We start from the raw sequence: 13,050 nt of genomic DNA, 5'->3' as shown, positions 1-13,050 counted from the left end.
GTTTAAATTAAAAGCTTCTACGAATCTAGCTTGGAGGGTAGCACGCCTGCATAGTGCATAGTAAGCGCTAGGTCGCGGGTGCAATTCCCAACCGGAGCGAAATTTATCCTACACACATAAGGCGGCTTTCACACTGAGGTAACACGTCGCAAGTAGCAAGTCGCAAGATGCTACGTAGCATGCATCTTCAAAGACCAGACCATTATTTCAAATGAAACCTTCCTCACTGAGGATACATGTTGCTACTTGAACCCTGGAAACAAGTAACAGTGTTACTTCAACACCAACAATCTGGAGTTTTGTTAGTTGCTACTTGTGATTGTTTGTGGGAAAAATTATTTTTTGAATCAATTACTCCAATGTGAAAGTTCATGTTTCTTTGAACAAGATTCAGGACGTAAGCAGTAGCATCTTGCGACTTGCTACTTGCGATGTGTTACCTCAGTGCGAAACGCACATAAACTTCTCCTCTACATAGGTAAACTTACCTACCTACTTTTTACACTGTTCCAGCTGTTGTAATTTGATGGCCTCTGGATCTAAACAGAGGATAATATCTCATTGTATTTGTTGGCTTGGATTCATTATTTTTTGAACAATGGTTCAAGAGCTGCAAGTCCTCAAATGTTGCTCGTGTTCAACTTTTCAGGTAACATTTCTTAGTAATTGGTTAACATGCTTTGCTGGCCAAGACTTGATATCCCAAGATGTGATAATCATTTAATTATATAGGGTAGGTACTTGACTAAGTATATTCTGACATTATACCTTACAAAGGATTTTTTAGGGCTTTATTTTAAATGGTAGGGTTCTCACTTATGTAAGTCTGGCTGAGGGACTATAAACCAAGAGTAGATCAGTGTCAAGCTAGGGGACTATAAACAGGGAGTAGACTAGTTCAAATTTCCTTATGCTATATCAATAGCAAAGGTTGAGTGTGAAGGGCATCCACTCGGAAATTTTCTCAAAATAAATCCCTTACAATAATAGCCTTGATAATAATAATAATAATAAAAACAGTGATGATAGAAAACGGGCAGAAATGATACAAAATTGGCTGAGACTGATGAAATTTTTTATAGTTTAAGGGAGACAAGAAAAAAGGATCCCTAGACCCTTCATTAGTAAGAAGTTGTACCTGCTTGTTTTTGTTTAGTGCAAAATCTTGTAATCCTTACCACACGTACTTTATAGTCTAAACTAGACTAGCTAGACCAGGACTTCTAACACTTTGTGTTTCTTGTTCATGTTTTGTACAACCGTCATTTCTTTACATGGACTATTATTCTTATGTTCTAGGTCCATATTGTGAAGAAAGCAAAGAAATGGGACTGTAAAATATGCAACCAAAAGCAGTCAGTAAAGGAGGTGAGTTACAGAAAAAATCCCATTTTTTTTTTACATACTTAAATCTGTTGTTTATTGTGAGAACAGTTTAGGCACTTGTAAGAAGTAGGCTGACATTAGACAGTATACCTAGGTTTGCTTTATTTGCATTTTCAATATTTCCGTACACACTTAGGTACTTGGTTATAGTTCTCATTGACATAAGTTGGTTACAGGTGAATGAAGAGGATAAAGGTGTATACTGTATAACATATAAGCCTGCATTTGACAGTGAAATCTTCAATAATTAGTAAACATTAGGACCTTTAATAATTTTATTATGTTAAGGTAGTCTCCTCTTGTCTTGTTTTTTCTCGTCTTGTCTTGATCCCTTGTGTGCCACGTCCATTTTAGTTTAGAACTATTGTACTGCACCTCTAATAATAGTAATAATAATAATAATAATAATAATAATAATAATAATAATAATAATAATAATAATAATAATAATAATAGTGCTTATTTATACTGCTCGTGTAGGACTGAAAAGTCCCTTTACTCCAGCAGTAGGCTACTATACTATTATTGTGGTCAAATTCTCAAATTATATTGATGATAAAATTCCATACCTCGGCTGAGATTGAACCCACGCCCTCCTGTTTATCAGGCGAGCGCCTTGACCACTACACCACCGAGGCAGGTATCAGAAATAATTCTGTACTATCTGTTGTCTAGTCTATCTGTTCTAGTCGATCTGTTAGTCGGTACCGAGGTGTGACCATGACGTCACATCAAATGTCCCGAGCAAAGCTCCCTCGCAGGCAACACATTAATCTGTTTGTGCGCATGGATTTCTACGCAATTCTGGCGGAAAATAAAATTTAAATTTTCGACTTTTTACAGCTGTTATTTTTTCTGAGTTTTTTTTTTTTTTTTTTTTTTTTTTTTTTGGTTTTTTTTTTTTTTTTTTTTTTTTTATCGAAATTTTAATCATAAATTTTACCCAAATGCAACTGCTCCATTGGGCTTCACTTTTCAGTGAGTTCCTATCCAATCCCTTGTTACCTCCTTGAATACTTGCATATCTCTCCACTACGAGCGCTAGTGCATATGTTTGGCGGGAATTTATTTCATTTCAAAATTCAAAAAAATATCTGAACGAAAAGCTCGAAAGTTTTGTGATTTTTGACTAGGAACCCTCTACCCTCTTCAAGCCGTAACATCATTTTGTTACCAGGAGCAAGCTTCCCTAACAAGCTAAGAGCCTCACTAACCATTGCATGCCAATAAATATTCTGGCAGGCTTGATTTCACCTTGAAGTACCTAACTAATGATTTCAACAGGTTTGTAAACTTTAAACTTCACGCAAAAAGAAGGAAAAAAGAACCCTCTGTAGTCCAATAATGGTCAAACATGAATAAGAAATGATCCTTTGAGTGTGTGAGAGCTTGATCTACAATTTCACTTAATGAAAAAGTGTTTTTAAACTCTGAAAATATTAGGAGACTATACCCAAACAGTCTGTATCTTGGTATACCCAGGTTACTAAACACTTTAACACAAAATTGTACGTAAGTTTTTGCTGTTAATATTTCTTACATAGAATAGGGTAATACCTTGTTTATCCTGCTAAGATGAGAGGTGGCTTTCACACTGAGGTAATCTTGCTACTTGCGACGTGTTACCTCAGTGCGAAAGCCACCTAAGGTGGCTTTCACACTGAGGTAACACAGTGAGTTCCTATCCAATCCCTTGTTACCTCCTTGAATACTTGCATATCTCTCCACTACGAGCGCTAGTGCATATGTTTGGCGGGAATTCATTTCATTTCAAAAAATTATCTGAACGAAAAGCTCGAAAGTTTTGTGATTTTTGACTAGGAACCCTCTTCAAGCCGTAACTTCATTTTGTTACCAGGAGCAAGCTTCCCTAACCAGGAGAAGAGCCTCACTAACCATTGCATGCGAATAAATATTCTGGCAGGCTTGATTTCACCTTGAAGTACCTAACTAATGATTTCAACAGGTTTGTAAAGTGTAAACTTCACGCAAAAAGAAGGAAAAAAGAACCCTCTGTAGTCCAATAATAGTCAAACATGAATAAGAAATGATCCTTTGAGTGTGTGAGAGCTTGATCTACAATTTCACCTAATGAAAAAGTGTTTTTAAACTCTGAAAATATTAGGAGACTATACCCAAACAGTCTGTATCTTGGTATACCCAGGTTACTAAACACTTTAACACAAAATTGTAGTTTTTGCTGTTAACATTTCTTACATAGAATAGGGTAATACCTTGTTTATCCTGCTAAGATGAGACTAAGGTGGCTTTCACACTGAGGTAACACGTTGTTGTGTTACCTCAGTGCAAAATGCGCATAAAAAGTCCCTTTTTCCAAGCAGTCGTTCATGTTTCTTTGAACAAGATTCAGGACGTAAGCAGTAGCATCTTGCGACTTGCTACTTGCGATGTGTTACCTCAGTGCGAAACGCACATAAACTTCTCCTCTACATAGGTAAACTTACCTACCTACTTTTTACACTGTTCCAGCTGTTGTAATTTGATGGCCTCTGGATCTAAACAGAGGATAATATCTCATTGTATTTGTTGGCTTGGATTCATTATTTTTTGAACAATGGTTCAAGAGCTGCAAGTCCTCAAATGTTGCTCGTGTTCAACTTTTCAGGTAACATTTCTTAGTAATTGGTTAACATGCTTTGCTGGCCAAGACTTGATATCCCAAGATGTGATAATCATTTAATTATATAGGGTAGGTACTTGACTAAGTATATTCTGACATTATACCTTACAAAGGATTTTTTAGGGCTTTATTTTAAATGGTAGGGTTCTCACTTATGTAAGTCTGGCTGAGGGACTATAAACCAAGAGTAGATCAGTGTCAAGCTAGGGGACTATAAACAGGGAGTAGACTAGTTCAAATTTCCTTATGCTATATCAATAGCAAAGGTTGAGTGTGAAGGGCATCCACTCGGAAATTTTCTCAAAATAAATCCCTTACAATAATAGCCTTGATAATAATAATAATAATAAAAACAGTGATGATAGAAAACGGGCAGAAATGATACAAAATTGGCTGAGACTGATGAAATTTTTTATAGTTTAAGGGAGACAAGAAAAAAGGATCCCTAGACCCTTCATTAGTAAGAAGTTGTACCTGCTTGTTTTTGTTTAGTGCAAAATCTTGTAATCCTTACCACACATACTTTATAGTCTAAACTAGACTAGCTAGACCAGGACTTCTAACACTTTGTGTTTCTTGTTCATGTTTTGTACAACCGTCATTTCTTTACATGGACTATTATTCTTATGTTCTAGGTCCATATTAATTGGTTAACATGCTTTGCTGGCCAAGACTTGATATCCCAAGATGTGATAATCATTTAATTATATAGGGTAGGTACTTGACTAAGTCTGAGGGACTATAAACCAAGAGTAGATCAGCGTCAAGCTAGGGGACTATAAACAGGGAGTAGACTAGTTCAAATTTCCTTATGCTATATCAATAGCAAAGGTTGAGTGTGAAGGGCATCCACTCGGAATTTTTTTTTTCAAAATAAATCCCTTACAATAATAGCCTTAATAATAAAAATAAAAAAAAAACAATGATGATAACAAACAGGCAGAAATGATACAAGATTGGCTGAGACTGATAAAATTTTTTATAGTTTAAGGGAGACAATAAAAAAGGATCCCTAGACCCTTCATTAGTAAGAAGTTGTACCTGCTTGTTTTTGTTTAGTGCAAAATCTTGTAATCCTTACCACACGTACTTTATAGTCTAAACTAGACTAGCTAGACCAGGACTTCTAACACTTTGTGTTTCTTGTTCATGTTTTGTACAACCGTCATTTCTTTACATGGACTATTATTCTTATGTTCTAGGTCCATATTGTGAAGAAAGCAAAGAAATGGGACTGTAAAATATGCAACCAAAAGCAGTCAGTAAAGGAGGTGAGTTACAGAAAAAAATCCCTTTTTTTTTGACATAGGTACTTAAATCTGTTGTTTATTGTGAGAACAGTTTAGGCACTTGTAAGAAGTAGGCTGACATTAGACAGTATACCTAGGTTTGCTTTATTTGCATTTTCAATATTTCCGTACACACTTGGGTACTCTTGGTTATAGTTCTCATTGACATAAGTTGGTTACAGGTGAATGAAGAGGATAAAGGTGTATACATATAAGCCTGCATTTGACAGTAAAATCTTCAATAATTAGCAAACATTAGGATCTTTAATAATTTTATTATGTTAAGGTAGTCTCTTCTTGTCTTGATCCCTTGTGTGCCACGTCCATTTTAGTTTAGAACTATTGTACTGCACCTCTAATAATAGCTCTTCTTTCTTTTCAGGTGTTTGGCAGGGGCAGTGGCAAAGATTGTCGAGTCCATGCTCAGAAGCTAAATGCCCTGAGAGCTGCTAGAGATGGTAGCAGCCTGACTGACGAACAGTTCTCTGAATTCCAATCAGCTGCTGCAAGCATCCCACATCACTCGGACCACACAGATCACTCCATCCCCACTCAGCAAGCATGTGCCAATGTCAGTAATAAATGGGACAAATATTTAGATCAGGAAATTGAAGATAATGAAAGTCCTGAAGAAGACAACAGACATTTGTTGGAAGGCGTAAAATGTCAGAAAAGGAAGCGTAGAAAGTTGTGTGCTGAGGCTCAAGAAACAGAGGCTTTTGTGGGAAAGAAACCGTTTGGTAAATTTTATAATAAACCCAAGAGTCTCAAAACTGACTTAAGTGATATTACTGATGTTTCTCATGGGAATTATAATGAGGAGTATGCAGGATACAGTGCCAATAGTAGCTCTACTGTACCAAACACCCATACTAAATGGAATCAAAATTCCATCAACAGCAGTCATATCGAAGATTTTGGTATAAGCAAGCCATCCATACAAAATCACGAGTCAAACACATCCATACCAAGCTTTAGTAAAACTAAAGGTAATAATTTTGAAACTAATCTGGGATGTTTAAATAATACCAACAGAGTGTCTGTTTCTAAATGGAATAAATATTTAAATACTGAAGATGATGATGATAATGCTGATGATTATTATGGTACAGAGGAGGTGCTTGTTAGAGACAACTTAATTGAAGAAAGTATTTGTGACACTAATGGGATGAATAAGATATTTAGAGGCAGAACCACGTATGATACTTGTCTAAGTGAAATAAGCCGTAATATACCTCAGCATATCACTGGTCAAGTGTCATCATCTGACAGAAAATCTGATACATATCTAAGTGAAATAAGCAGTAATGTACCTCAGCAAACAACAAGTGAAGTGTCTACCAATGCAAAGTCAAATGATAAACTAGATCTTTTGCAGAGTTTACTGAAATTGAAGAGTGATTCTGATATTGAAAATAGTCAAGACAAATTTCGTGATGTGACCAACAGTATGGAATCAAATGAAAATCAACAGAGTAATACTAGTAATGTTGTGAAGAAGAGTGAACGTAATATATTTGAAGATCCTGATGATTTCTTGTTAGATGAATCTCTGGATTTTTGACCATCTATTCGTCACGGACCTAAAAGTAGAAGATTTTTTCAGAACAAGTGAGTTTAAACTCAAGAAGAGTGAACGTAATATATTTGAAGATCCTGATGATTTCTTGTTAGATGAATCTCTGGATTTTTGACCATCTATTCGTCACGGACTTAAAAGTAGAAGATTTTTTCAGAACAAGTGAGTTTGAACTCTTTTTTTTTCTTCCAAAGATGTTTGATAAATAACTGTAACTGCTGAGGTCTTATCGTTCCGAAAACGAAAAAGGAAGACATGATAGGTGACGCCGCCGTTCCAAGAACAAACTTTATCTGTTTAGGACAAAATCCGCCCCGGGCGGGAATCGATTCCGCGATCTAGCGCTTGCAAGGCAGACGCGCTACCAACCAAGCTAACTAGGCTGGCATAATTATGTAAAAAGTGCAAGTATAATGCTTTGGTTTCCATGGTAACGCTATGAAAACATTTTGCTGTCTTTTTCTATGGTAAACAAGTCACATCACTCACAACTGTGAATGATAATAAGTAGGTGCCTTTAGTAAACTACAATCAAATCAAATAAGTGTTGAAAAAATAATAAACAATGAAAATTAAAATTTTGATATTGGGACCTATAATGGTGAGCTTTACCTATTCATTTCACATTTCGTATTTGTGTAGCCTTTCACATTTTACATATAAATTCTCTAATAGCCCACCTCTATGGCTGAGTGGTCAAGAGCACCGACTCTCAACCTGAAGGTGCTGGGTTCGAATCAGGGCTGAAATTTTCTAACCAAACTTTTCGGTTCTTGGATAGGCATGGATGTAAACGAACGCGTCTTGAAGTAATGCGAAAGCGCTACCGAGGGACAAACCAACCAAGCTAACTAGGCTGGCATAATTATGTAAAAAGTGCAAGTATAATGCTTTGGTTTCCATGGTAACGCTATGAAAACATTTTTCTGTCTTTTTCTATGGTAAACAAGTCACAACACTCACAACTGTGAATGATAATAAGTAGGTGCCTTTAGTAAACTACAATCAAATCAAATAAGTGTTGAAAAAATAATAAACAATGAAGATTAAAATTTTGATATTGGGACCTATAATGGTGAGCTTTACCTATTCATTTCACATTTCGTATTTATGTAGCATTTTTCCTTTCACATTTTACATATAAATTCTCTAATAGCCCACCTCTATGGCTGAGTGGTCAAGAGCACCGACTCGCAACCTGAAGGTGCTGGGTTCGAATCAGGGCTGAAATTTTCTAACCAAACTTTTCGGTTCTTGGATAGGTATGGATGTAAACGAACGTGTCTTGAAGTAATGCGAAAGCGGTACCGAGGGACAATTTTTTTTTAATCTCAAATAATAAATGCACTTTCTTTTCTAACCAGGCTGGGAAAACCGTTCTGGCTAACGCTCTATGTGATTTAACCACCGCTGAAGAGTACCACCCCACCCAGGGGGTGAGAATAGTAGAGTGTGAACATTCCTACGCTTTGGACACTTCCAAGACGGAGATAGAACTGTGGGACACAAGTGGTGATCATAAGTAAGTAGATAACACTAAAAATGGTTTTTGAGGTGAATGAGAACACTTAGCTTCATCTCAAAAACTATTTTTAGAGTTTGAATTGTTTTACCAAGTGTGTGTACCAACACAGTAAGTTAATACAAACTTATTCCTTAGATTAAGTAGATGAATTCGTATACACCTCCTCTATTCAATTTCGGGACGATAAGACCTCCGTTACATTTCCATCCATCAAAACAACGGAGGACTGATTGTCTCGAAATTGAAGCTGGTCAGGATAGGAAAAAGTCTGGCTGAGGGACTAATAACAGAGTGTAGATCAGCGTCGAGCTAGGGGACTATAAATAGGGAGTAGAGACTAATCCAAATTTCCATATGCTATATCAATAGCGAAGGTTGAGTGCGAAGGGCATCCACTCGGAAAATTTTGTTTAGCCAAAACCAGTTGGCCCCAAAGCGATCACTCTAAAGCTGATTGAGAGGCCGACAACAAATGCCGACCCCATCTGAACATGAGAAAAGGCAAAGAAGGAGAAGAAGAAGAAAATATAAGTAAATGAATTTCTGTGGTTTTTCCTTTCAGATTCGAGAGACGGAGATAGAACTGTGGGACACAAGTGGTGATCATAAGTAAGTAGATAACACTAAAAATGGTTTTTGAGGTGAATGAGAACACTTGGCTTCATCTCAAAAACCATTTTTAGTGTTTCAATGGTTTTACCAAGTGTGTGTACCAACAAAGTAAGTTAATACAAACTTATTCCTTAGATTAAGTAGATGAATTAGTATACACCTCCTCTATTCGATTTCGGGACGATATTTTGACGATAAGACCTCCGTTACAGTTCCATCCATCAAAACAACGGAGGACTGATTGTCTCGAAATTGAAGCTGGTCAGGATAGGAAAAAGTCTGGCTGAGGTACTAATAACAGAGAGTAGATCAGCGTCGAGCTAGGGGACTATAAATAGGGAGTAGAGACTAATCCAAATTTCCTTATGTTATATCAATAGCGAAGGTTGAGTGCGAAGGGCATCCACTCGGAAAATTTTGTTTAGCCAAAACCAGTTGGCCCCAAAGCGATCACTCTAAAGCTGATTGAGAGGCCGATAACAAATGCCGACCCCATCTGAACATGAGACGGCAAAGAAGAAGAAGAGGAAGAAGAAGAAGAAGAAGAAGAAGAAGAAGAAGAAGAAGAAGAAGAAGAAGAAGAAGAAGAAGAAGAAGAAGATATAAGTAAATGAATTTCTGTGGTTTTTCCTTTCAGATTCGAATCAGTATGGCCCGCGTTTCAACGTGATGTCCACGGTATTATTTTCGTGTTCAACTCCGGTGTTCCTGGTCACATTTCTGAGCTACTTCTATTCTATGACTATTTCGTCACCCAGTCAGATCTGAATAATCACAAGTGTTTGCTCATAGATAACGTTAAACCCGGCAGAGGAGATTCTAGTGGCCATGCCCATTCTTTACGTAAGTTATAATATGGCAGGGAAAGTCCACTTATATTACTATCCATATATTCTATTAGCCATATTTTAATCAAGTTGAAATAATATTACAAGAACGGTCTAGAGGCCCTGCCAGAAAATTACGGGTATTTAAAGGTATGCTCTTACTTAATGAATTTTGGCTTTTTGTCAAATTTTCACCATAAGCCCAAATTTTCGACATAAGAAGCCAAGAACCAGATCAAATACGGCTAAAAGTCAAACTGCATATTTGCATATAGTGAAAATGCATCTTAAGAATCCCGAGTTCTTTTACGTATATGTACCTAGTTCTTATACACTGGTTCAGTCAGCAGGAGGTAAGCAGTTCTCAACCTTGCTTTGTGGTCTTCACCACGAATACCATTGTTCGGCCGGGGCGTTGATTTAATTTCCGAATCTCAAGTCACTTTGCATTGCTTAAAATCTAATGATTAATGACCCTATTTATTCCTCGTTTCAGCAAAACAATTGGCACCCCTTCAGCAGAAAAGGTTGAACATAAAAACCGAAGACGACATTTTGAAACGAGAATTCAACCAGTTTGTATCCTCGTTGATTCGATCTGTACAGCAATCCAGCCATTCAGTTCTGAACATTCTTTAACTGAAAAATAACAGGTAGGTAATGGATCTTTTTTCCATCAAGTAAACAGGATTTTATGCCTAGCCTTCTTGAGCGGATATTATTGACGTAAAAAAATGCCATAAAAACCGAAGACGACATTTTGAAACGAGAATTCAACCAGTTTGTATCCTCGTTGATTCGATCTGTACAGCAATCCAGCCATTCAATTCTGAACATTCTTTAACTGAAAAATAACAGGTAGGTAATAGATCTTTTTTACATCAAGTAAACAGGACTTTATGCCTAGCCTTCTTGAGCGGATATTATTGGCGTAAAAAAATGCTTTTCTTTCAAGAGGTTTGACAGAGGGAACTGTAGCTGCTATGGTCTTATCGTCCCAAAATCGAAGAGAGAAGGAAGACAGGATAGGAGAAAGCCAGCCGTTCCGAGAACGAACATTATCCCATCAGGATAATTATATTTATTCAAATAGGAGTCAGCACTAATGTGTTACCTCATGGTTTGGTTTGTACCTTAATAGGTAGGTGTATCTGGTCAGAACTATTCTAGTAATCGTCCCGAAATCGAAGAGAGAAGGAAGACAGGATAGGAGAAAGCCAGCCGTTCCGAGAACGAACATTATCCCATCAGGATAATTATTCAAATAGGAGTCAGCACTAATGTGTTACCTCATGGTTTGGTTTGTACCTTAATAGGTAGGTGTATCTGGTCAGAACTATTCTAGTATAGACAAAGAAGTTTATTCTTAAAGTCACCTTGATTCCTTGTGGTACGAATTTTGCAATAAAATTAATAATCCGTGACATCGAAAAAAAAAGAGATAAATCAATTTATTAGGTTCATAATATGTGTATCTATAATTATTAAATTAGCTAGGTAGTTAGCGGTAGTACCGTTATGATGAATAGATGAATACATTTGTTGGTGCTAATTGAAAATAGTTGTGTATTTTAAAACTATAAGCCCTTTTACCAAGGCTATAAGCCGTTTTTACATAAAATCACTCATTGATTGTGATCTAGAAGAGATACTTATTGCCTATAGCGATATATTGCGGAGGTTGTGAGGTTGTGACTACACAGGACACTCTAGCCCACTCAATTCTGATCTCAATACTGGGACTGATAGCGGTCACATGGCAGGACCGATAGAAGTCACTTAGACCCGGGACTAGGAATGTGTTGTCAACCTGTAGAGAAGGAAATACATAAATCTCTAGAGCAGTTGATATTTTCTTCTCACAGAAAATAGTCTTAACCAAAAAGGACAATTTCTAAAGATACAATAAAACAAAGTGAAAAAAATCTCGAGAAAATATGGAGAAAAAGTAAGTACTCATTTACTTTGAAACAAAATATTGTCAAGTCAAGTTTGAAACAAAAAATTGCTCACAGAAGTCACAAACAAAAAATACTTTGACATTGGATTAGAGTGGTGCCATCAAATCTGTTGGATGAAAAGAGAAGTGATATTCTAGTATAGACAAAGAAGTTTATTCTTAAAGTCACCTTGATTCCTTGTGGTACGAATTTTGCAATAAAATTAATAATCCGTGACTTCGAAAAAAAAGAGATAAATCAATTTATTAGGTTCATAATATGTGCATCTATAATTTATTAAATTAGCTAGGTAGTTTAGCTGTAGTACCGTTATGATGAATAGATGAATATATTTGTTGGTGCTAATTGAAAATAGTTGTGTAGGTATTTTAAAACTATAAGCCCTTTTACCATAAAGCTATAAGCCGTTTTTACGTAAAATCACTCATTGATTGTGATCTAGAAGAGATACTTATTGCCTATAGCTATAGCGATATATTGCGGAGGTTGTGAGGTTGTGACTACACAGGACACTCTAGCCCACTCAATTCTGATCTCAATATAAGAAGATGCATAATATACAGAGCGTAACCAACATCCGAGCTGACTTTATAGCTTTTTACGAAGGGCGGAAAAAATCGTATTCTCAATAGTGAGAAGATCCTCACAATGAATACGCCACAATATAATTTTAAACCATTTTTCACAATGCAAAAGCCGTCCTTCTACTTAAATGAAATGGCCAAGTTCAATCTAGCACCTAAGTGGGAAAACCTAAACCTCTAATAACTTCTATCAAGCACCTTGAAACTACAAGTATCACGGGGCAAATCTGGTACATATTTCAGAAATAAAGCATGTACCTAATATTACGAATAAAGCATGCTATAACACAGATGGACCATGCTATAATACAGAATGATATGTAGACCATGCTATATCACAGGCAAGAAAGCCGGGAAGGACATGTTGCCGGGAGAAAATGCACTAGGTTCGGTGCACAAAATGATTCGGACCTGCAGATTAGATAAACACCATTACACCACACGTCAACATCCGGTCAACCGTTACCGATTAAATTGCTTTATGATGACCATAAAAGAAATAACCTATTTCCGTTCCTATACCCTGGACGCACTGGGGGTTTCATAATACTATCCCAGTCCTAGTCTCTCTTCTTTTTTTAACCAACCTTAAGTGGTGTAGTGGTTAGCACGGTGGACTTTAAATCTGGAGGTTGATGGTTCAAGC

General features: G+C 36.6%; 1 protein-coding gene across 5 annotated transcripts in view; it reads left to right on the top strand.

Moving 5' to 3' along the window:
- Window positions 1–516: 516 nt before the first annotated feature.
- Window positions 517–13,050, top strand: part of LOC103508899 (intraflagellar transport protein 22 homolog) — a 19,832-nt gene continuing 7,298 nt past the window's right edge. The window contains exons 1-5 of one of the 5 annotated variants that reach the window (XM_026823382.1): window positions 2,492–2,670; window positions 3,877–4,012; window positions 5,230–5,298; window positions 5,699–6,927; window positions 8,260–8,398. In XM_026823382.1, the coding sequence (XP_026679183.1) occupies window positions 3,962–4,012; window positions 5,230–5,298; window positions 5,699–6,880 (1,302 nt within the window). In that variant the 5' untranslated portion in view covers window positions 2,492–2,670; window positions 3,877–3,961 and the 3' untranslated portion in view covers window positions 6,881–6,927; window positions 8,260–8,398. Of the gene's footprint in view, window positions 650–1,299; window positions 1,369–2,491; window positions 2,671–3,181; window positions 3,353–3,466; window positions 3,577–3,876; window positions 4,013–5,229; window positions 5,299–5,698; window positions 6,928–7,752; window positions 7,971–8,259; window positions 8,418–9,669; window positions 9,876–10,355; window positions 10,513–13,050 lie in introns of those variants that run through there. The other 4 variants (XM_008473481.3, XM_026823383.1, XM_026823384.1 and 1 more) reach the window with 4 other exon arrangements.

This window comes from Diaphorina citri, unplaced genomic scaffold (assembly GCF_000475195.1).
Source record: "Diaphorina citri unplaced genomic scaffold, Diaci psyllid genome assembly version 1.1 scaffold445, whole genome shotgun sequence".
In the NCBI taxonomy this organism is placed as follows: Eukaryota; Metazoa; Arthropoda; class Insecta; order Hemiptera; family Psyllidae; genus Diaphorina; species Diaphorina citri.
This window is presented reverse-complemented; position numbering and strand designations above follow the sequence as displayed.